This window comes from Dichotomopilus funicola (assembly GCF_033296635.1).
Source record: "Dichotomopilus funicola strain CBS 141.50 unplaced genomic scaffold C8A04scaffold_101, whole genome shotgun sequence".
NCBI lineage: Eukaryota > Fungi > Ascomycota > Sordariomycetes > Sordariales > Chaetomiaceae > Dichotomopilus > Dichotomopilus funicola.
Genome location: NW_026944122.1, coordinates 31928 through 54076, shown reverse-complemented (window position 1 = coordinate 54076; position 22149 = coordinate 31928). Strand labels below are relative to the sequence as shown.

At 54.6% G+C, this 22149-nt stretch overlaps 4 protein-coding genes across 4 annotated transcripts; 2 read left to right on the top strand and 2 right to left on the bottom strand.

The window, feature by feature from the left end:
• Positions 1-1935: 1935 nt before the first annotated feature.
• Positions 1936-2665, bottom strand: C8A04DRAFT_15661 (uncharacterized protein; the record flags this gene model as incomplete). Its single annotated transcript, XM_062778571.1, has 3 exons — positions 1936-2067; positions 2134-2214; positions 2279-2665. 3 exons carry the CDS (start codon positions 2663-2665, stop codon positions 1936-1938), a joined length of 600 nt encoding a protein of 199 aa, XP_062633036.1.
• Positions 2666-11730: 9065 nt separating this feature from the next.
• C8A04DRAFT_32841 (uncharacterized protein) lies at positions 11731-13105 on the top strand (the record flags this gene model as incomplete). Its single annotated transcript, XM_062782234.1, has 2 exons — positions 11731-11871; positions 11933-13105. The coding sequence occupies 2 exons, from the start codon at positions 11731-11733 to the stop codon at positions 13103-13105; spliced, it is 1314 nt and encodes a 437-aa protein (XP_062633035.1).
• A 2620-nt stretch (positions 13106-15725) lies between these two features.
• Positions 15726-17996, top strand: C8A04DRAFT_32840 (dihydroxy-acid and 6-phosphogluconate dehydratase; the record flags this gene model as incomplete). Its single annotated transcript, XM_062782233.1, has 5 exons — positions 15726-15893; positions 16069-16166; positions 16232-16239; positions 16313-16420; positions 16495-17996. The coding sequence occupies 5 exons, from the start codon at positions 15726-15728 to the stop codon at positions 17994-17996; spliced, it is 1884 nt and encodes a 627-aa protein (XP_062633034.1).
• A 1458-nt stretch (positions 17997-19454) lies between these two features.
• On the bottom strand, positions 19455-21244 carry C8A04DRAFT_40541 (glycosyltransferase; the record flags this gene model as incomplete). The annotated part of the gene is made up of 5 exons (XM_062784982.1): positions 19455-19796; positions 19888-20260; positions 20324-20410; positions 20464-20862; positions 20961-21244. 5 exons carry the CDS (start codon positions 21242-21244, stop codon positions 19455-19457), a joined length of 1485 nt encoding a protein of 494 aa, XP_062633033.1.
• Between the last annotated feature and the right edge of the window lie 905 nt (positions 21245-22149).

Sequence of the window (22149 nt, the reverse complement as noted above, 5' to 3'; positions counted from 1 at the left end):
GCATCTAGACTCTGTCTTTCCATGTCGTTTCTGATTGGCAGCCTTGGCCGTCCAAATAATTGTTGCGCTATCCCGCCAGCCCGACGCGGTTCATTTTGCCAAGCTAAAGGAATGTCCTCGTATTGAAGGGCATGTTGGATGTGAAGGAAAAGACAAAATCTCAGACGCCCGTCAATTAACGCCGTCTACGCCAGCGGAGTTATCCTCACGGAAACGAATTCTTTATCTCTCCATGAGAAACGTTACCATTGTCTCCTCGGAGCACCATTCCGCAGCCGCAGGAGACAAGAGGGGAAATCCAATATCAGAGCATGAACATGTTGAACCCCATGTCCGCCCCAATCCAGAAGTTGACGCGCGGTTGAGAGATCGGAGCGGGAAATGGTAGGTAGGATTGCTTCTGTGTGGGTTTTGTTCCAGTTGTTCTTCCTGAGCCGATCCAATCGACACGGCTGATCCAAAGTAGACTTCAGACACGCGGACGGAGAAAACTCTTCTTCTCAAATGTATCGCATCTCGAAAAAGTGGCCTCTACTAATTGATACTGACAGCCCTGGAGTAGCCCCGACTGTACTTCGTAGTGTAAAGTTAGATGGGAACCAATTGATCGTATAGTTAACTCAAAGTAACTCCTTCGTCCTCGAGCACTTAACCAAAGGCTCGTCATTGTCCCACAATCACCGAGCATGGATCGACCCCAGCGGACTCCTGCAGATCAGCGTGCATCAGTGGGTCCAAAGGACCCACAGAACCGAAACATCCAAGAACCAAACCCATTTGAGGAAAGGCTCGACAAAACTTCGTGATAAACGTGATCAGCCTAGCAAGCTAGCAAGGCCGGAACATTTCGTCCAGAAACAACTCGCGTGAGCAATTTGGCGATGACGTAGAGAGTCTCTGGGGGGAAGGGCTCAACCCGATTATTGTAAGCCCCTATGTACACATACTGTACATCGAAGAGGAAACGTAGCAGTGATCACGAAGCAACTTGTTTCGGGTTGACAAGCAAAAATGACCCTGGTCGAGGATCAACGACAAAATGTCACTTACAATCATTTAACAATCCTTGATAATTTTATTGCCGGTTATTCGATTTTGGATTTGTGCCACGAGAACCGATCAGCATAGAGTTAACTGAAAGTCCAGCGAAAACGTAAAGACTTCGCTACTTCAAATTCACCAAAGTTCGCTGAAAGGAAACTCAAAGTAGCTCCCGCCATATCCGCAATGGCCAAGCAAAACAAATTGCCCACCCCCCTCCCCCCAGCTAGAGATATACGTAGACAATGAAAACAGATTATGTCTCGCGACGACGAGTCTCCAAGTAAGGAAAGTACCCTCCTTCATCCATCCACGACAGAAACAGCCCTTGTCTGACCAGGCCTGATCCCCGCGCTCGTGGCCAGCGGAATAGCCCGTCCGTGTCAGAGCCATGAACAATCTTCCCGGGCCGTTGTCGAGCACTGAGGCAGACGAAAAGACGACTGGTGCTGGGATAACCAGCACGTCGGGAAGAAACCGAGACCGTAAATAAAATATACTTGTCCTCAATGGGACGTTCCTAGAAAAAAAATCGGAATTCCTCCGCAGGTGGCCCGGAATTCCCAACTCTCCGCGCCGAGGTACCCGAAGAAATTAGACGGTGGGAATTCACCGCCGCCAGCTGCCCATAAAACTAATCTTGCGAACCCGTTTTGGTCAAGGGTGTGCCCAGAGCCCTGGTGAACGCCTCGACGGGAGCAAATCAAGCAAAGTATACATAAACTCCAGAGCTCTGTGTCGTGGAATGGCGCCCCGCACTCTCCGTCCGTCACCGTTTTAATTGACGTTCACGGAGCCAGCCAATGAAGAGAGAGGTAGAGCTTCGCCCTACCGTCCCTTCTGTGCAGGAAAGAGGTCTATACCACGGTCAGTGACACGAAACGCCCAACTTGTTCAACGTGGCTTACCAGGAAAGTGCTCCTTCGCGTATTGCTCGCAAGCCTTGGCCGGCTTGTTGACCTTCTGTCCGATTGTTTTCCACTTGTTGTTCTCGTATTCCTTAATTGCAGAGAATAACGCCGCTTTCTGTCGGGGGTGTTAAGTTTTGTAACCTTATAACCGTTACTTTCAGATTGGGCAAGGGGAGCATACTTCATCCTCGGCAAATTCAGCATAATGCATGTCTTTGTACCAGTGCTTCTTAACACTACCCTCCGTACGAGCAGGGAACGTCTAGGACCTTGTCAGCATCTCACTAGCTAGCATAGCACGCGTGTCACGGTGCCCGACCGCTTACCTTAGCGATTTCGGCCCAACTGTTTCCGGCATCACGCATCTGCTTCAACCGCAACTCCTCGGCAGGCGTCCATGGGGTATTAGTCCGGCTCTTCTTCGCAGGCGGCGGGGCCGGCGTGTCGTCGGTGGGTGTGGGTTGTGCCGGCGCAGCAACGGGTGGTTGTGGGATATGTGCAGGAACCTGGGCAGGGACAGCCTGCTGCTGAGGGTGTTGCTGTTGGGAGTGTTGCGGGTGCTGCTGGGCATGCTGGGCATGCTGCGGGTGTTGCTGGTGTTGGGGGTGATGTGGATGCTGCGGGTGGTGGGCCGGTTGCTGATGCTGCTGTTGCTGCTGGGGTTGCTGCTGTTGGGGCTGAGGAGGTGGTTGCGATCCCTTGGGTGGTATCATAGACGCAGTCTGCACGACCTGTGGTTGTTGCTGCTGAAGTTGGCCAGGCTGAGGTCCCTTCAAATGCTGCGGAGCATGTTGCGATGGATGCTGCGGTGCATGCTTGACATGCTGAGGCGCGTGCTGCGGTGCATGCTGGGCGGGATGTTGGGGAGTGTGCTGTTGGGTATGTTGTGGAGCGTGTTGTGGGGTTTGCGCAGGCGGGTGTGAGCCGGGCGCCGGGCGCTTCCGTCTCCCGGACTGCGTGGGCGCCGGCGCAGGGACCGGCTGTTGCTGGGGCTGTGGAGCTTGGCCCTGTTGGGCATGAGGCTGCACGGGCGGGGCGGGATGGTGTTGTTGCGTGTGCTGTGCGTGCTGCTGCTGCTGCTGCTGTGCCTTCGATCCCTGAGGTGGTTGTGTGGGGTAGCCTCGATAGTCCACAGGTTGGTCGCGTCGACCCATGTCAGGCTGAGGTTGCTGTTTCTGCTGGGGCGACTGCTGGGGCTGCTGCTGTTGCTGCTGTTGCGGCTGTTGAGACTGCGGCTGCGGTTGCGGTTGCTGCTGCTGCTGCTGCTGCTGCTGCTGTTGTTGTTGCGGGGCCGCGTAAGGTGATTGACTGTACCAGGTGGGTTGGTTAATGAATAACTTGGGGTCTGAAGATGACCGTTGTTGTAATGGGTCATGTAATGCCTGCTGCGGCTGCTGTTGCAGCGAAGGCGACGATGTTGCCTGGGGAGGACGCCATGAATGAAATTGGCCTGTTGTTCGCTGTTTCTTCATAGGCAATGACCCGCCTCACACACGGGGGAGGGAAGGTGCCAGGAAGGAACCTTGATGGCTAAAAGAAGGGACTTGAATGCGTAAAGGGGTGGTGATGACGAAATGCTAAGCTAAAGCGACAGGAAGAGACGTCCCTTTAGGCGGTCTGTTCATTCCCTTTCAAGTACCCCCGAAAATGGGCAAGACAGAAACAAAATGGAGGGAGTACATCGGGTACATAAGGATGAAATGAGGAGAGAGACGTCCGGGGGTGGCGCGGCAGCTCGAGGGAACATGGTACATGGGAACAAGGTACTTACTGGAGGTCATTGGGCTGGTTGGTGGAGTTGGAGTAAAGGAACGGGGGGATAGTCCATTGCTGCATGATCTAAAAGCGCACGACAAACCCGTTAGTGAGCGCAAAAGAGCGATATTTGCGAGTAGATTTTGATAACAGGCAGGCGCAAGGTAGTTGGAAAAACATTTTGGGGTTGCGAAAGACATGTTCGCAATCGCCCCCGAACCCTGTGCAGTGCGGTCCGCGTGGCACCGACTGCGAAAAGGGTCGAGGACGCTGTACCCATCGCCCAGCAACCTCGCAACAAGCTGGTCTAGCCCAGTTGTCTAAAGGCAGCTTTGCGCGCGGAACAACCGGCAGCGGGCAGCAAAAAGCGAATGCGCGTATTATGCAGCACGCGCGTCGGCAGGTCGCGCGGTGCAGTGGCTTGCGACAGTCGAGGTCGCGACGACTCGAAAAAAAAATAAACAATGGATAGGATGAAAGCGAAAGGTACTTACGGGCGAAATGGCCTGAAAATCGGCGCGTCGCAAGACTCCAAGTAACAGCGCGGCGTTGATTCTTTGGATAAAGGAAGTACTCGTGCGTGACCCGTGTGTGGTGCCTTGGGACGCAGTGTCAAGACATGCGGGCAGAAGTACCTCGACCGACCGATAGGAAGGGTGTCGGGAATGGGGGGCTGGGGCTGGGGGGTGGAGAGAACCTGGAAGGATTCCGTGACCTCAGAGACGCGTGGGAGCTTGGGGTGGATCGGGTTTTGTGCGAAGGGCCAAAGCGGGGATTGTGACTTCGAGGCCAAAAACCTTTGTCACTGGACCAGGGCTGCAAGCCACCTGCGGGTGCCGAGATGTCGCCTTCGGGCCGTCAATGGGTCTAACGGACCGTCAGCGCAACGTCGAACTCCAACCAACGTCACCTGGCAGCTGGCTGTTGGCCGTTTGAGTCTTCGAATCTTTGCTTCTTCGGATAGTTTCGAGCAGTGCGGGCTGATGCAGGGAGCAACAGCGCGAGACTTGCACGAGTCTTGGCGACGCCGTCAGCCTCTGGACTGGCAACGATGGCGCGTGTTGTTGTGGTTGTCGTTGCACAGATTGGACGGCCTCAAGCATTTGACGGCGGGGAAGCGTCATGCATGCGCGGAACGGTCTCCAATCCGGGTGCGTGGCTGGTTTTGGGCGGTGGGTTTGGAGTTTTGTTCTTGACCAAATCGTTGGAACTATTCGTAAAACCTGGAAGTGTGGGCAAAACAGGGTTTTTGTTCGAACAAACGAGGCCGCTGAGTTATCTTTTCAGAAATGTACTTGCGCCAGAAGTCGCGTCCAACTTGGTCTTGGCTGGCTGGGATACTGGATGGATGTGCCAGGTCGGGTGGGCCAACCATTGCGGGCTTTTTAGTGGGGCCGTCGTTGGTCACTCCCCAATTTCCATCCAACAGTACGAATAGGCTCGAGTTGATATCCGGTCTGACTAATCGCCTTACAGGTGCAGGTGCCGTTTTGCTTTCACATACTACAAGCCCTCCTGTAATAAACGTACCCAAATTGCAATTGGGTTCGGCAGACCAATCAATGAGGCATGGCATGGAATGTACTTTGTATCGCCGTCCAGGACTTGCTATCGCCGCCAAGAGTCCAGACTGAGATGCGAGAGACCCCGCACAGGTGGGGCAAAGAATCGAAGCACAGGCCGGCGTCCAACGGTCGGCTACTCCCGCAGGGCCCTTCACGCAAATACCTCAACGGGACCGGGAAATTCCCAAAGCTCTTCGAGTTAATGTATAACGGGGTCAGACAATCAGCCACAAGGGCAGAGAGGCAACCATGTAAAGACGAAAGGTATCTTGGGACCGCGACCAAGTCGATGTAGCAAGAGTCGTGATCCGGCGTCTAAGATACTCCTAAAGGGATGCTCGATGATTTACAGGTGTACGACAAAGACGAAGCCAGATGTAGGCAGCCTCGAGTTTGGGTTTCACGGCACTATCGTGGTTACTGCTTTTTCCCATGGCTCTGTTTTCTTATCCCTTTCTTTGCTCCTCCGCACGCTCAGCTAAATAGTGTACAAGTCTTGTCTGCGGCCAACTGCATTGGCTTTCTGACGGGGCTCAGGGGCTTAGACATAGCAAGGTCTCTTCATTGACTCTCGACAACCCCGTTATCTAAACTTGTGATTACAGCTAAACTTATGAACCGCAGATTAGCTTGGCAAGTTATCGGTGGTAACAAGCTAGGAATCCTCTTGTAGATCCTACCGTTACATCTTCAAAAGGTGTGTACCGACAGGTACCAGAACCGATGCTGAGATGCAGACTCATGTTATACCTGCCCACTGGTAATAAATAAGACCCTTGTCGAAGGCCGGGGGTGATGGAGTGTAAATAACACGATGGTCCTGTATACCACACCTTTTTGACTCCTCGCTATTGTTTTCGTCAAACTAAAGACAAATCAGTGAAGTGAGTAGAAACATAACGAAGGAGAGAGCATCATTACAACAAGGGTAAAGATGACGAATGGGTACCTCGAAACGTGAAAGTACGATTTTGGGCAGCTTCCTACGCGGAAACTCAAACCTTTCCCTCGACAGAAAGTGACTGGAAGTCGGCACAATGTTGAGCGAAGACCCGGCCCCTTGGGCGGAGATATAGTAGACAGTAGGCAGGATGCATCCCCAACATCAGATACGATGCTCGGTATAGCATGGTGCCCTACCTGCGGCTAGGTAAACGTGAATGACAATGTGGCATCTGTCTGAGACGATAAGTAAGCTCAGACCTCGTCACCCTCACACCTTGAGGACAAAGGACACTTGAGACTGAACATATTAGCGACAACAGCACGCATAACCTGGCAAGTCAAGGAGACCGACGTCTGTGTGCCTGCATTCGACTTGTCGTGAAGGTTGTTTGGCATTCCCAAGCCCACTCCCCAATAGCCTCATCCACTTGCCCCATCACTCGAGAACAGCCCTCCGCCTCCTATCGGACAGAGTAATGAAGAGGGCCACATAAAGAGAGAAGAGGGTCTGGTTGGCACGTTTATCGGAGCTCAGCCGTTGACAGTGCTTTGGGGGAGGGTCTTTCGGTTCCACCGATCGACTACCTAGTAGACCCCCTGAGGCTACGAACATGTTCCCGCAGAATTCTCGCGGCAGTCATCTCCCACAGATGTACTCCATGCTGAGATCAACAACAACAGCAACCACCGAGCCAAGGTTGTACAAATCACCCTTCACTAACGTCAAAAGGTCTATCGTTGCAGTCCACGGCGAAAGACAAGCACCGGTCGGTCGATCACGCCCTAGCGCGTCCACATGGGGGCCGGCCACATCGCTTGATTCATGCAACGCGGTGAACCAGTGCTTGAGTGGGCCGGGGGTTTATGACATGTCTTATGATCGTTTAGTTCGTCTGGTCTAGCCTTCATGTGCATCTTCGATGCTGTGATCTGAGGGTTAAGGTCCTTCTAGAAAGTAGCGAGCCATTCCTCTAACGCATTGAGTGTTTTGACGGACTCGTCTGAAGTCTGTTGGTAAGATTAGAGGAATAACCCGGAATCGTTTGTGTGAGTGTGAGGCCAAGTCTCTTTGATGTGAGCGGGGGATGGTCAAAGTTTTCGCGAGAGTAGATCAACTGCATCTCTCCGGGATTTTCGTAGCCCGTATGTAGGTGATCAAAACGGGAAACAAACTCAGAAACCGGTCTGCGAATGGGTAGATAGAGCGGAATGGGTTTTCACAGTCTCGCTGTTTTTTTCGGAGACTAGAGTTGGGAAGACGGAGCCAGGAATGAGACTTTGTTCTGAACCTACGGACGGCCAGCAGCAAAGTATGGAACGAATCGAGGTAGTCGCCTGCTCCTCTGAACATCAGTGATACTTCTAGTACCCTGATCCGGGTGGTCTAGAACTCGTATGTTGGCGAGTGAGTCTTGAAACCCAGGAAATGAGGGATTGCGCACCGTTCTTCTTGCTAAAGCGCGCCCGGTGTGTCGTTGGAGGGTGGGAACTATCTGCCCGATGTGCGGATCAACGACGGTGAGTATCATGTCGAGCATCAATATTCAGCGATCCGGGGAGAATATTCATGCTTTAAGCCTAGATCTTGGGGGCGTGCCGTGTGGTATTCCATGCAGCGATCCCGCTTCAGCACATGAATTGGTGGCCATCAATGCCTCCCATTCCATCACCTTCGGATGATGGACGCACCAAATGATTCGAGGAACATCCTCTCATAGAGAATCTAGACGGCCTTCTCTAATCAAGAGGGAAATGGGATTCCAGGACGGCAGCCGACTGGTGTCATGCTTCCTCGTTGCATCGATCTAAGGGGCTGCGAAACCTAGCCCGTGGTGCTTTGACATGGCCGGGGGATCGGCCCCCAAACGGGAGGAGACAGTGGTGTGTTACACCAAGATTGCATTTCTTGCTAACCGATATCCACACGCAGACTTAGGGTGGGCTCTTTCTGCTCTGCTTTTCTCTCAGCGCTCAATGGCCCCTAAACGGGAGCTGTTTGTGCTATGAGGAGGGTGGTATGCCCGAGACCCCGGTTTGGCGTCAGTAGCCGCGCGACTGTGATGTGTATGGTGGGCCGCTGTCGGCGGCCGGTTGAGCAAAACTGTTACGGTAAGCGCTGCGCCAGCAATGGAGGGCCCTGATATGGCCATAAACCGCATCTGTTAGATCCTTCGTCAAGCACTTTGTGCTGGGTTCGTGACGAAGTGGCGAAATGCGGGCATGTTGACATGCAGAGAAACCCACCCTGTTTCTCCTGGCGTTTTGGCATCTGTATGGAGCCGTTCTGGTCTACTGACTGCCACCCGTCTTCGTTTTGTTCCTCGGGATTCCCGGGAACGGGAGGACCGCCGGGCAAATCGATCCATATCTGACATCAGACGGCGTGCATCTACAAACCAAACACATGCGGCAGGCTTGGTTTAGGATTGCTGGGCCTCAACAATATCGCCGACCTACTGTTGGTTAGAGAACACAGTAGCTAAACTCACATCATATGGGATACTTCCCGCTGTCTGACAACTTTCTTCTGGCGAGCCGCGACCATCTTCGATCTAAACGAAATAAGATTCTGTCAAGCGTGCATTTGTGCATGTTTCGACCGATGGTTTGCATCAGCCGGCACCGGATTGACCGAACCCCGTGGCCGGGACGAACGAAGCAGTGGCGAACTGCCCATGTGGCCCGCGAGGCACAGCATCACCGTCCCAGGTCGTCTTCGCGGTCGTCCGACTTTCTTTGGGGGTGGTGCTTGGTGGGGTGGTCGCGGGGCGGTCTGGGCTTGTGTGGGGAGGCCCGATTCGGCATGGCCTGAGACACGGCTGAGAATGGCCCAACGGCTTGCACGTTTGAGGGGACCTCCACCCAGTGGCTGGAACCGATTGAAACCCTGCAGCAGGGGGGCTGTCGAATGATGTTCCCTGTAACTAGGTATCTCGAAGACGACGCCCAAGGGAACAATTGATTCTCTCATCTGAAGATGAGAAGAGTTTCGCGGTCATGGTGATCTAGTGTAGGCAACAAAGATCAGCCGAATAAGTTCCCATAGTCTAGAGTTAGCTTTTTCCAGTCCCGTACATCATATGATAGATGAGTTCTTCGTGGAACAGTACGGGATTTGGTTGCGAATTCGCACACACAATGCAGTGATCGAGAGTGGACGGGCCTACCTTAAAAGCCGGGTGAGGCCAACGGGCGCGGTTGGTGTCTCGCATGAAGCTTCTTTGCTGTGCCTCAGCCAAATCGGCCCCCGCAGTCGGGCTCAGATGAGGTCAATAAGGTCTGTACTCGGTAGCCGCGCGCGGAGCCGCCGGCCACTTACACCGACCCAACATGGACATTCGGGGCTGGGCGTCTTTGCCGGGGCGATAACGTTCCAACGAAGGTTTTGTTCCGGGAGTGGGTTGGGAGTCGGGGAGAATTTTACTGCTCGGGTTTTGTCGCTCAACCGCCATTTTCCTTGTTCTCGTCCTTGATTCCGACTGCCGGCGGCGGTTTTGACAACTGGATCGCGCAATGGAAACAAATTCGCGTTTCAACTCGCGGCAAGAATGCCAAACAAAACAGAGCGGTCCGTTGTGGGAGAAAGATCAACCGAGAGCGGGTCACTGCCAGAGCCTCAGGCCCTGAATGTGGAGCTTCAGGGATACAACAGCCAATGGTGGGTCGAGAATAAGCACAGGACGGATCTGCGACACTTGCCCAGAACGACAAGCGAGAGTGTCAAACGTCTTTCCCATCGTTGCTTCCAATTCGAACACCAAGAATCGGGTACCTTTGCACACTCATTACGCTCAACAGAAAAACGTGAATTAATCACCCCGCCGCCGTCTGCGGGGTATTGCCGTCCGGGTCAACGTCCCACGACCTCAATGCACCCTTTCGCAAGCCGCGCTGTGGCGACATCGGATTGAGCCTCGTCTCTGGGAACCACTGACTTGATCGCATTCTGGATTTGCATGTTGTTCCCGCGTCTGCCGTCGTCTATTTCTGGCTGGCCGTCCATAGACGGCCTCGAACAACACAAAAGATCCACAACCGTCTCCAATGCGTCCTCGACCGACTCACCTTACGCGCCGTGAGAAGGCCTCAAATCCGGCCTGTTGCAATGCCCCCACAAAGACAAACAGCAAGGCGGAGTCGAGGCACCCTTATCATCACCGCACCTTTAGAGCGATATTGAAGAGCTACCCCCTTCGCTAAGCGTGTCCGATGGTGACCTGGACCGGGCGTGGAAAGATCGCATTTCAGAGGGAAAAAAAAAGTCGTTCCCGGCAAGGAGCGTTCTCGCGTGCCGTTGGCGGGGTATTCGATTAGTTTTTGATCCCGACTCTGGACGTTTGGGGCAAGGGCATGACTTGTGCCAGACCCCTATCGCCCGGAATCGTTCTCAACCGGGCACTTCTGTCTTGGCTGATGTGTTGACAGGGGCCGAGCGCGAAGTGTGTGCACGTCCGTTTCGATTGTCCAGAATTGCTGTCTGGTGTTGGGATGATCGCAGATACATTCTCTTCTCGACGATTCAATAGCGCGGCCACATAACATTCCGCCCAACTCGCGCAAACCGCGCGACCAGCATCATGCTGGCACTCTCATACCAAAACAAAACGTCGTGTTTTTTCTTTCTTTCCTCGTCGTCTGCTCCATCCAGGCCTGGCCTGGCCTGACAGGGCCGTTCCGCGGGCCGAGAGACCCGCTACCCTGCACATCACCAAACTCTCCCAACTTCACCCCAGGCCAAGTGTAACCACCACCCCGGCCCCCTTACCCCCCCCGACAGGCGTCTCCACAGAGGTCTGTAACAGGCCGCAGGTCTGGGGTGTGTCCACCCCCTGTCCGCCCTGCAGGACTGGATGAGCCTCAGCCGGACGTCATGCAACAAGAGAGAATGCATTATTATCCATCGTTTCTGTCTTCCACTATGAAGGCCCTTTTTGCCTCTTCTCTTCTATCTTCCCGACCTTCCAAAAGGCCATCAGTGAATATTTCTTTTACTTTTAACATTACGCCGTTGCGTATTTCGTTTTTCTTTTTTTATTTCTCTTCTCGCGGCTAACGTTGTCACTCTTTTTACAACCCCCGTCCAACTCGCTTGGCTGCCCACGCTCATTTAGAAGAGGAGTACTTACACCATTGAACGGTATAATCTGGTCTATTATATCTTCTTCGCACGACTGAACCTCCTTTTCGTCGAGCATCACTCAACATTTTGTCGACTCGCTTTCGTATTCCCGGGTCAGCTGTCCGACGACTTCGTCCCTTACCTCTCGTCTCACGGGGGTTTATGAAACATCATCTTCCGTCCCGGCACCAGTCAAAGGTTGTTCACGACCCATACCGAAACGAGACGACTTCGATTCTTACAGCAGCTAGCACTGCATTTATTTTATTTTCTCTTTGGGACACCGTATTTCTCCCATCTTCGCTTCTTGGATTGTCAGGCACAAATATTACATTTTAACGGTGGTCTTTGAGGGAACACACCTAAACAACACACATCCGGATATTGGGACAGGATGTCTCCTGTAATGCAGATGACCTCCCAGCATGGCCCGTACACGCCTAGGTCGGACACCATTGATCGGCACGACTATGGGATTACCAAGAACAGGAAGCCAGCCTCAACAGGGGGCGGACGAGCATGGAGCGAGGATGAGGTATGCCATGGACAGATTCCCTTCATGGATGGTGAGCCCCGCTAATCATGGTGATAAATAGGAAGCTTACCTGCTCCAAACGCGCATGCAAAAAATGCCATATAAACATATTGCGGCCTACTTGAAAAAGACAGAGCTCGCATGCCGACTACACTACCACCAACTCAGTCACGGCAGCAACCGCCGCAAGCGCACCACCTCCTTATCATCAGGATCTTCCGTGAGCGGACACTCGCCAGTTCTCCATACCTCGATTACCTCGCCGATCCACGAGCACGTCGGCGCTCACAGCCGATCCGTCACCCCCCCCGACTCAACATACGGCAACACGAGCCCGAACGGTATCCAACTGCCAAGCATCATGTCAGCAACCGCGACAAACAGCGCCTCGCCTCGCCTACCTACCATCCTCCCGAAGCCCGCATCCATGAGCCTAGCCCTGGGGTCCCTCAGCGGCCCAGGATCGACCGGCACCGGATCCCCGACCATCTCCCGCGGCTATCCCACGCCTCTCCACGACCTTCACCACTCCCACACCATGCCCCCCATGACCTCCACCGGCTACCAACACCCTCCCACCCGCAGCCACAGCACCACCATCACCGGCCCGCACCCCCACGGCCACACCCACCCCCACGGCCCCATCGCCCTCCGACTCGACTGCTCCGCCCTCCCACCCCCGGTATCCTCCACCGCCTCCCCACCCTCCTCCTCAACCACCTCCCCATCCCGCACCCTCCCCGGCCCACCCTCAACCTCCACCGCCACCAGCTTCCTCGGCCCCGCCAGTCACCCAGTCGACATGAGCCGGCTCACAGCTGTGTACAACGCCCACCGCGCCTCCTTCTGGGCTGCTGTCGCGACTGACTACGGTCCGGGTGCCAATCCCGTGGTGCTGGAACATGCTTGGCGCGGTAGCAGCAGTGCGCTTCCTGGCGGTCCCGCGACCGGTGGTGCCGCCCATGTGGGCGTTGCTGCGCATACGCCTATTACGCCTGTGGGGAGTCCGGAGGATAAGGTTTATTCTGTTGGTGGTGGTGGACAGCATCGTGGTCAGCAGGGTCATCCGGCTCACCAGAACCAGAATCAGCGCCAGCAACAGTACGGCAAACCGGATAAGACGCGGATTAGTGCGATTCTGGGGATTGATGCCAACCCGCGGAGCCCGAGTGAGAGGGAGTTGGTGAGGAGGATTGAGGAGGAGAGAGGGGCTGTGGGGATGGGTGTGGCTTGATTCTGGAAGGCGACGGTTTGGGTTTGGCAGGGGAGTTTGTCATGATGTGATGCGATGTGATGATGGTATGAGAGGATGTTTGATGGGTTCTGTTTTCTGGATTCACGCTTGTCTCGGCGTTGGTTCCCCCGTTTGTTGTTTGTTCTACAACTACGGCTGAGACCTGCGTTGACTAGGGGTAGTTTGTTGTTGTTGTTGTTATCTTCTTGTCGATCGCTTGGAGAGTTCTTTACTCTGTCGTTGAGTACCAGGGATGAGGATGGTTGGTGGTGATGGTTTATGATCTGACTGGCTTGGGTGGATAGGGCATGGGGAGTTCATATCGGTTTCCTATCGAGCAATAGCATCTCTTACTAAAATCTCATGGTCCTTTTGATTCGGTTTCACTGTGGAATTGTTGGTATTTGACATTACCCGTGGTTCTTTTTTGCAGATTCTCTCTTGCAGGCTCTCTTTTGCAAATTACTGAAGCAATATCGAAGCATCTGGAGAGGGATATCGTTCAGGCTCGCAGGGGTGAAACTGTCCTGATTGATAAGCACTGGGATGCAGAGTACAAGCAGGGGGTACTGCAAGCTTCCCATCAGTAACACTAAAATGTCGAAAAACGTTGATTGAATATCCTACATAACTAAGTACACGTGTAGCCGTTGTTAAACTTATCCCAAATTTTTATTAGATAGTAGTGTGAACGCCATCCTTGACTCCAATGTTTCCATTCTTCGTTCCAAATGTGCCCCCCGGTCCCCAATGCAACCTACGCCGGGGGCCAAACACCCCCCCATGCAGCAATGACGCATCGCGTTTTCCCCCAACCCCGGTCCAGAAGCAGCAGCCGCAGAAAGTTTGCAGAAGGAACAGCCTGTCCCGGCCACTCGGAAGAGATGCCCAGTTCAAATGCAGCGAAGAGCCGGCCTGGGCCGCTTTTTTCCTCTCTCTCTCTCTCGTTCAGCTTGCCTCGGGTTCCCCGATATGGAGAGGGGGACGGGATGGGGAATGGAAAAGCGAACCAAAATGACGAAAAGCAGAGAAATGTGCTGCGATTGCTGGTCGTCAAGGTTCCTTGGCTTTTTTTTTTTTTTCAGTTTCCCAACCCCCCTCCCCCCCCTCCCAGCCCTAGAGGTCCTGCCTCAAAACAGCGCCCGGAAAAATGCATTGCGATAGAGGAAGGTGTTTTCTCGAGACCTTGACCTTGACCCTGATCCCAAATGCGAGAATAGCCGACTCCAAGCCCGGCTTATCTTTCTGTTTCCGTCTTTGTGTTTCCCCCCTTCCATCGTCGGGTACCCGAGGCGACAGCCGACAGTTGTCCCTTTCGTCATTTTCTTCTTCCCCCGCAATGGCCCCAATGGGCAGTTGGAGAATTTGGGGATTCTGGGCCGCTGTTTGGGTGCTGTTATTGGCGGACACCCCCTGTAGCTTGCCGAGCCTCGCTTCTCGATTCCCGCAGCGCCGGGCCAAATGGAACCGAAGGAAAAAAAGACGTCCCCAGAGCGAATTGTTTGATGTTGTCGTTGTACGAATAACACTACATTGTGTATGTACATTGCGCTGAGTGGGCGAGTCAAGATGCTTCGTTGAGACCCCGCAGATGAGGAGCCCGTGAACCTGTGAGCCTGTCTCTGGTCGTACATGTGTAGCGTGTCTGAGCTTGCAGCTGCCGCTGGCCCGTCTTGCCGTTTCCGTCGTCTGCATCCATCCTTGGCTTGTCTTTTATCTCGCCCGGCCGGACTGGGTCTTCTCGAAGCCGGCGCGCACGTTGCATTGATGCAGGTGTCTGCTGGGCCACGGCCGACGCCGGCCGCTCGGCGGATTCCACTTGAGGGTATCCCCTGCTGGACACAAGCCGATGGATACCACAGCATCGTGCCCCGTCTTGCCCGTCCATGTTACTGAGGGAGGATATCGCGAATCCCGATCTGCTGCATAAAGAGGCCCGTTGCCCCCCGAGCATGTTCCCGTCGGACCGCGACCGGCGTTCTCCATGGCTGTTTGGTGTTAGACCAGAGTGGAACGTACACAGGGATGGCTCAGTTTCCAGCCGAGATTCTAGCGGCCTCCACATGTTCTACAGCCAATCCCGGCAAAACGATTGCCATGACGGGCTCTGTCATCAGGGTTTTGCTCTGAGTGAACCGAGCAATCGATGGAGCTCGTCATCCGGAGCTAAGTCACTTGCAGGTGGTGCGAAGGAGGAAACTCCACAGGGCCCAAAGGGGGCGGGCTGTTCGGGGCTCTTTAGACTTTAAAAGCCCAGTTCAGCTTGGCTGTTCCAGGTGCGAACCACGTATCTTCCTTCCATCTCATATGAACAGAGGCATTAGAACCCTTCAAACTCGAGAACAGCTTGAACAGGCACACTGTTCAAGCCAAAAGTGAAAATTTTTGGGTGCTTCCTGCCCTAGCTATAAATACCAGCTTCCTCTTCCAGCCTGCCAACCTTTTTCTTCCTTCACACCACAACATTTAGCAAGCCACTTTCGGGAAACCCGGAGCCTCCCACGTTTTCTCGGCCCGCTGTTGCCCATCCGTCACATTCAGCCTTGGCACTTTTTTTTCTCGGCAGTCCGACTCCAACTACAGTCAATTATTATCAATCTTCAATTGCCAAAAAAGCAACATGGCTCCGCACGCCGACGAGGCCCCCGCGGCCCGGAATGGTGAAGAGAATGTTCGGAACGTCCCCAAAGAGGGCGACTACCTCCAGCCGGAGGTCTTGCCCACCGGTGGCAACCTGAACCGTTGGTCGCACGTTCTCACCCGTGGCCATGACTTTCCCGGTGCTCAGGTAAGTTTTACTCGGTCTTCCTCTTACTTTTCCTTTGTGGGGGTGAACAAGACCAACTTCGCGGCGAAAGTCACGGTGTGGCGTTTTTACGTCACAGACTGCGTGGCGATCGATCGTGATAATGCAAAATGATGCATCAAGGGAAGCGGGGCTTACTGACATGTGATTTTATTAGGCCATGCTGTACGCTGCGGGTGTCCCCAATAGGGACATGATGAAGAACGCGCCGCACGTCGGCATTGCTACTGTCTGGTGGGAGGGTAACCCGTGCAAGTAAGTGGACTCATTATTTCCCTTTTCGCCTTATGACTGGGCAATGCTAACTATCTGTTATTCAGCACGCACCGTGAGTAACAACACATACTTAACATAGGAGCAAACAAAACAAGGAAAGGGACATGTTACTAACATTTGAGCAGTTCTCGAGTTGGGAAACATTGTGAAGAAGTCGGTCGAGCAGCAAAAGATGCTGGCTTGGCAGTATAACACCATTGGTGTTTCTGACGGCATCACCATGGGTGGCGATGGTTAGTAAACAAAAACAAAGAACCCCTAAACTTTTGTTTTATTTACTCTTCGTTGATACTAAACCCCCACTTAGGCATGAAGTTCTCTCTCCAGTCTCGTGAGATTATCGCCGACAGTATCGAGACTGTCACCTGCGCCCAACGTCACGATGCCAACATCAGCATCCCGGGCTGCGACAAGAACATGCCGGGTGTTGTCATGGCTGCCGCTCGCCACAACCGCCCGTTCGTCATGATCTACGGCGGCACTATTCGCAAGGGCCACTCCAAGCTGCTCGACAGGGAGGTCAACATTTCGACTTGCTACGAGGCGTCCGGTGCTTTCACCTACAACCGTCTGCAGGCGAAATGCAAGAAGGCTTCTGGCGAAAACGCCACTCCCAGCGACGTCATGGAGGACCTCGAGAGGCATGCTTGCCCCGGCGCTGGTGCTTGCGGCGGAATGTACACAGCCAACACCATGGCCACCGCCATCGAGGCCATGGGTCTGACCCTGCCCGGCTCTTCATCATACCCCGCCACTTCGCCCGAGAAGCACCGTGAGTGCGAGCGCGCCGCCGGAGCCATCCGCACTTGCATGGAGAAGGACATCCGCGCCCGCGACCTGATGACTCGCCGCGCCTTTGAGAATGCCCTGGTCCTCACCATCGTTCTCGGCGGCAGCACCAATGCAGTCCTCCACTTCTTAGCCATGGCCAACTCAGCCGACGTCCCCCTCACGCTCGAGGACATCGACCGCACCTCCAACCGCACCCCTTTCCTCGCCGATCTCGCCCCCTCCGGCAAGCACTACATGGAGGACCTCTACGGCATCGGTGGCACCCCAGCCGTCCTCAAAATGCTCATCGCCAACGGCCTCATCGACGGCTCGATCCCCACCGTCACCGGCAAAACCCTAGCCGAGAACGTCCGCGACTGGCCGTCCCTCCCCGAAGGCCAGACCATCCTCCGCCCGCTGTCCGAGCCGATCAAGAAAACCGGCCACATCCGCGTCCTCAAGGGCAACCTCTCCCCCGGCGGCGCCGTCGCCAAGATCACTGGCAAGGAAGGTCTCTCCTTCACCGGTTCTGTTCTGGTGTTCAACAAGGAACAGGAACTCAGCGACGCCCTCGCCCGCGAAGCCATCCGCCCCGACGCCGGCAACCTCGTCCTCATCGTCCGCTACGAGGGTCCCAAGGGTGGCCCCGGCATGCCGGAGCAGCTGAAAGCCAGCGCGGCCATCATGGGCGCCGGACTGAAGAACGTGGCGCTCGTCACTGACGGCCGCTACAGCGGGGCCAGCCACGGGTTCATCGTTGGCCATGTTGTTCCCGAGGCTGCGGTTGGCGGCCCCATTGCTCTGGTGCAGGACGGCGACATCGTTACTATCGATGCCGTTGCCAACCGGATCGATGTGGTTGAGATTCCTGGGGCGGGTAAGGGGGCTGAGGCGGTTGAGAAGGAGTTTGCTCGTCGTAGGGGTGTGTGGACGGCGCCGAAGATGAAGCCTATGCGTGGTGTGCTGGCCAAGTATGCTAGGCTTGTTGGGGATGCTAGCCATGGCGCTGTTACCGATGTTGGTGGGTCGGCTTGGTAGAGGGGGCTGCTATCTATGATGCAGCTGCTATGATGCGGCTGCTGGTATGATGCGCAGCGCTGCCTCATCGAGGCGACTCACTTCACTTCACGGGGTCACAATCTAGCGCGCGCAATTGGGATCGGCTTTTTGGGACGGGAATCGGATAGACAAAACTGGGTTGACTGTGTCATGCGGCATGGCACGACACACTCCAGAGCGGAATGGTGCGGGTGTAGGTTAGATAGACCTACAGTGTAACGGTAGACGGCGTTTAGGAGTCACCTGGGAATAGAGGAGTCTTCCGGAACTTGATGTACAATGTGATGTGAATTTGGTGAAGTGTGGAGCGTGTTGATGTTAATTAGACGATGGTTAAAGGTGCTGAAGGTCCTAGTTGTTTCTGCAAGTCTCAATAATGCTTTGTTGGGTGCGCGCATTGGAAGACATACCTCGATCATGTTGCCTCAGCACCTTATCTTTCTCCACAACATCATCTATAACTAGCCACTTGACATCAAGTTACAATGGATGGATGACCCAACAGCATATAGTGAGTAAAAAGATAAGACAGCCTCACAATACCATAGACCAGCATCCTAACATACCCTGAACAACAGTCAAAACAACACATCAGAACGCCCATGACCATAAACAAACAGCCTTGAGCATGTGTATGTATATGGCCCGTCCCAATGTTCTCATGGTATCTGCTGTAACTCTCCCTACCGGCTTCAACCCTAATATGTATCTATGTATTTGTAACCACTCCATGGGAACAACACCCCCCAATGTGATATAACCTTTTGCGTTTTATCCACCCCCCGGCCCGCTCTGCTCTTCCTTGTCCCGCTACACTGTATTAGCCCAGCTCGCACCAACCGCACACAGACAATAAAACCCAACCCGATAACTGTCTCTTTGTCCTCTCTTTGATACGCTCAACACACAGCTAACGGGAAGACCACAAAAACACAAAGCACAACCAAGACAAAAAACCTATTACGCCCTTTTTACTTTAAGGTAGGTTAGGTAGGTAGAGTAGTATGTAAGAAAAAAGCACACCCAAAACACACCACACACCCACGCCCAACCCCAGGCCCCATACCCACACCTGTCCACACTCCAAACCTGCTCACCCACACCCACACCTACACAACCCACAACCTAAGCAACCCACCCCAAGCGGCCGCCACCCCTATCCCTTCCTCCGGAATTCCAGACCTTGTTTTCCAATTGTTGTGCCGTGTTGTGGGTGGATAACCCCTCCGCCCACCTTCCAGCCGGTCTTGTTTGTATCATGACATTACCCCCCTGCCCTTAAGCCAAGTGTGTCCTGTCCTGTCCTGTTATGCAGGCCGTATAGGTATACCCAACCAACCAAGCACACCCTTCCCCCTTTTCCCTCCCTCCTTGCCCACGCTGGAAAATAAATACCCAGATAGTTGACAGCCAACAGACATCGAGAACTCATCCCATCTACGGACTCGCCCACCCGCCCGCAACATCAACCCACTCGGCCAAACAACTCCCCTCCTTCCCCTCCACATCCACAATATCCGTATCACAGCGGCAACGACAACCAACGCCATTCTCCTTGGGCTCGTCCCACGACTCCCAGTACTCATCCTCCTCGCGGCGCTCACGTTCGTTGGTGGTGGTTTTCTCGAGGAAGGGTTGGCGCGGTAGCTGGCGGGTGGGCGCGTTGGCGGGGCAGTGCTGGATGGTGGTGTGGCGGTAGCCGAAGTCGCGAAAGTAGTGGATGTCGCGGGGCGCGAGGAGGACGCCGGCGGCGAGGGAGTGGATGGGTGCGTCGCCCCACTGGTGGGTGGTTAGTCTTTCTCTAAAGGGTTCTTTTTGTTTTTTTTTTTCGTTCTTATTGTCAGGACAGAATAGGGAGGGGAAGACATACACGCTCCATCCAGAAACCGCCACTGCGGTCCATCATCTGGAAGAAATCCTCGTACTCCTTGCTTCGGAAGAAGTCGAGGCGGGCAATCTCAAAGTTGGACCAGAAATGGCACATGTTGTACTCCTCGCCCTCCATGCCCTCCGGGTCGACGTCTGGCAAGCGCGCCGGCTTGGGCTTTTCGGGCTTAGGCGGCTCTTTCTTCTCGGGTTTCGGCTCGGTGAACATTTCCCAGAGACCTTGCGATTCGATGTTGTTGAGGCGCTTGTACGCGGCGGCGTAGCGGAAGATGTTGGGGACGGTCTCGCGCAGTTCTTTGACGGCGATGGTGAAGCCGTAGGTCTTGTTCTGCTCGATCATCTTCAGGAAGGGATCGCTGAAGAGGGGCGAAGTCAGTCTTGTGGGCTCGCGCCATTCAGGGGTAAAGGGGCAGTCTTACTAAGTGATGTCGCAGAAGTACTTGATCTCCGGCTCCAAACGCCAGTACCACTCGTACTTGGCCAAGAGCTCATGTTTGTAGAAGAAGCTACGCCAGTTAGTTTCAGTCGCACAGCGCGGTTCCCCCAAGAATAGACGCACCCCGAGTAGAAACGGCACATGAAGTGGTAGCTCTCCATGCCGCCGTACATGATGGCATTATCACCCTGCTTGTTGACTCCCTCCTTGGCAACCTTGGGGTCGATCCAGTCCGGGTACCCCCACATCTCCGGGCCGACCTTCCCAAATTCGACGGTGGCCGAGGTATAATTCTTGACGGTGTCCATGAAGGTCTGGTTGAAGTCGCCATCGTTGAGGAAGACATAGGGGTAGTTGTACCAGCGGTTGAAGTGGCGCTCGATCGACTTCATGGACTGGATCACGCCGTCAAGCTCCTTGTTGCGGGCCAGCACGACAAAGGCGGCGTTGGCGCGGGGCTGCGAGGTGTCGGGCTCGAGGCAGCCGGTGACAAAGACCTTGTCGTGCTTCTCGCTGATTTTTCTGCAGGGACCACAGGGTTAGTGGACATACATCTCACGGGTGCCTCCATACCTGCGGCATGACTGTGCACAGATCCATATGCAAATGCAGGGACTCACCGTATTGCCGGCGGCGCACCAGCGGGCATGAGTATCCTCCCCGTCGAGCTCGGGTGGCGAACAAACAGCACCAGAATTAAAATGATGACGATGACGGGGAACAGCAGCACCACGCCCAACGGCACAGAGATGGCCGAGTTGCCCCGTATCCGCATCGGGCGTCGCAGATAGGCGAAGCGCGAGGCCCAGGTCCTCCGTGGCCGCAACTTGTCCTTGTCGCCGGCGAACGGGAGGGGGGTATTCCGCGCGGGAACAAACCTCCCAGCTCGGCGGAGGAGATCCATGATTTTTGTGTGGTGGTGGTGAATCCTTTTTGAGATTTCGAGGGGGCTCCGGCAGAGCGCCAGGCGGTGACGGAGCTTATGTGGTCTCGCGACAGCCGGTGTCGGTCGTCTTGCTGCGGGAGGAAACCATGCGGTTTGTCCTGGGGTATCGGGTTGAGGATGGGTGTCGCTTGCCCCCGGGGCAAAATGACAGGTCGCTTCGCTTCGTTTCGCTCGTCAATTAGAAAAAAAAAACCGTACCAAGAAGGGAAGCAAAGCTTGCGTCTTTCGAAAACAATTGGCCCGCGGTATGTGTCGTAAGGAGTGAGCGGCCGGGAAAGGGGTGTTTCCCTTGGGAGCAAGTCGTGGACGCTCTTTCTGTCGCTGGAACCTTCCGTTGCGCGTCGTCGATGGATGAAGCAAGCAAGTTGGTTTAATGGAGCTGGACGCTGGGCACAGAAATGGGGGCAAGGGTCGAAGTGGGCCAAGCCCAGCAGCCGTCGATTAATGTTACCGCGTACGGGATACAGATGCACGGTACAGCGTATTTCAATCTTGTACAACGAAGGATTCGATCGGGCAGCTGGATCGTTACCGCGCAGGTCAACGGAAGATGGGTTCAAGATTCTCGAAACGACACACAAATTTGCCGGTTCCAGCCAGAATATCGTTGTCTCGCTGCAACGCAACCGCAAGATTGGGCCCAGCAATTCTGCCACTTTAAATTGGTACGTACTGCGGTACTTGTCCTTGGCGCCCCTGGCCCAGACCGTTTGCTGGGCCGGGGTGGTTGTTGCAGCCCAGCAGCCGTTGGGAGCCGGTGCCGGCTGGTTGCAGGTGTCAGCAGGCATGCTGCCTTGGTTCGCCAAGTTGCGTTTCCAACGAAGCCAAAACATGCTGGGTCCTTGCGTGCGCCTGCCGGTTTA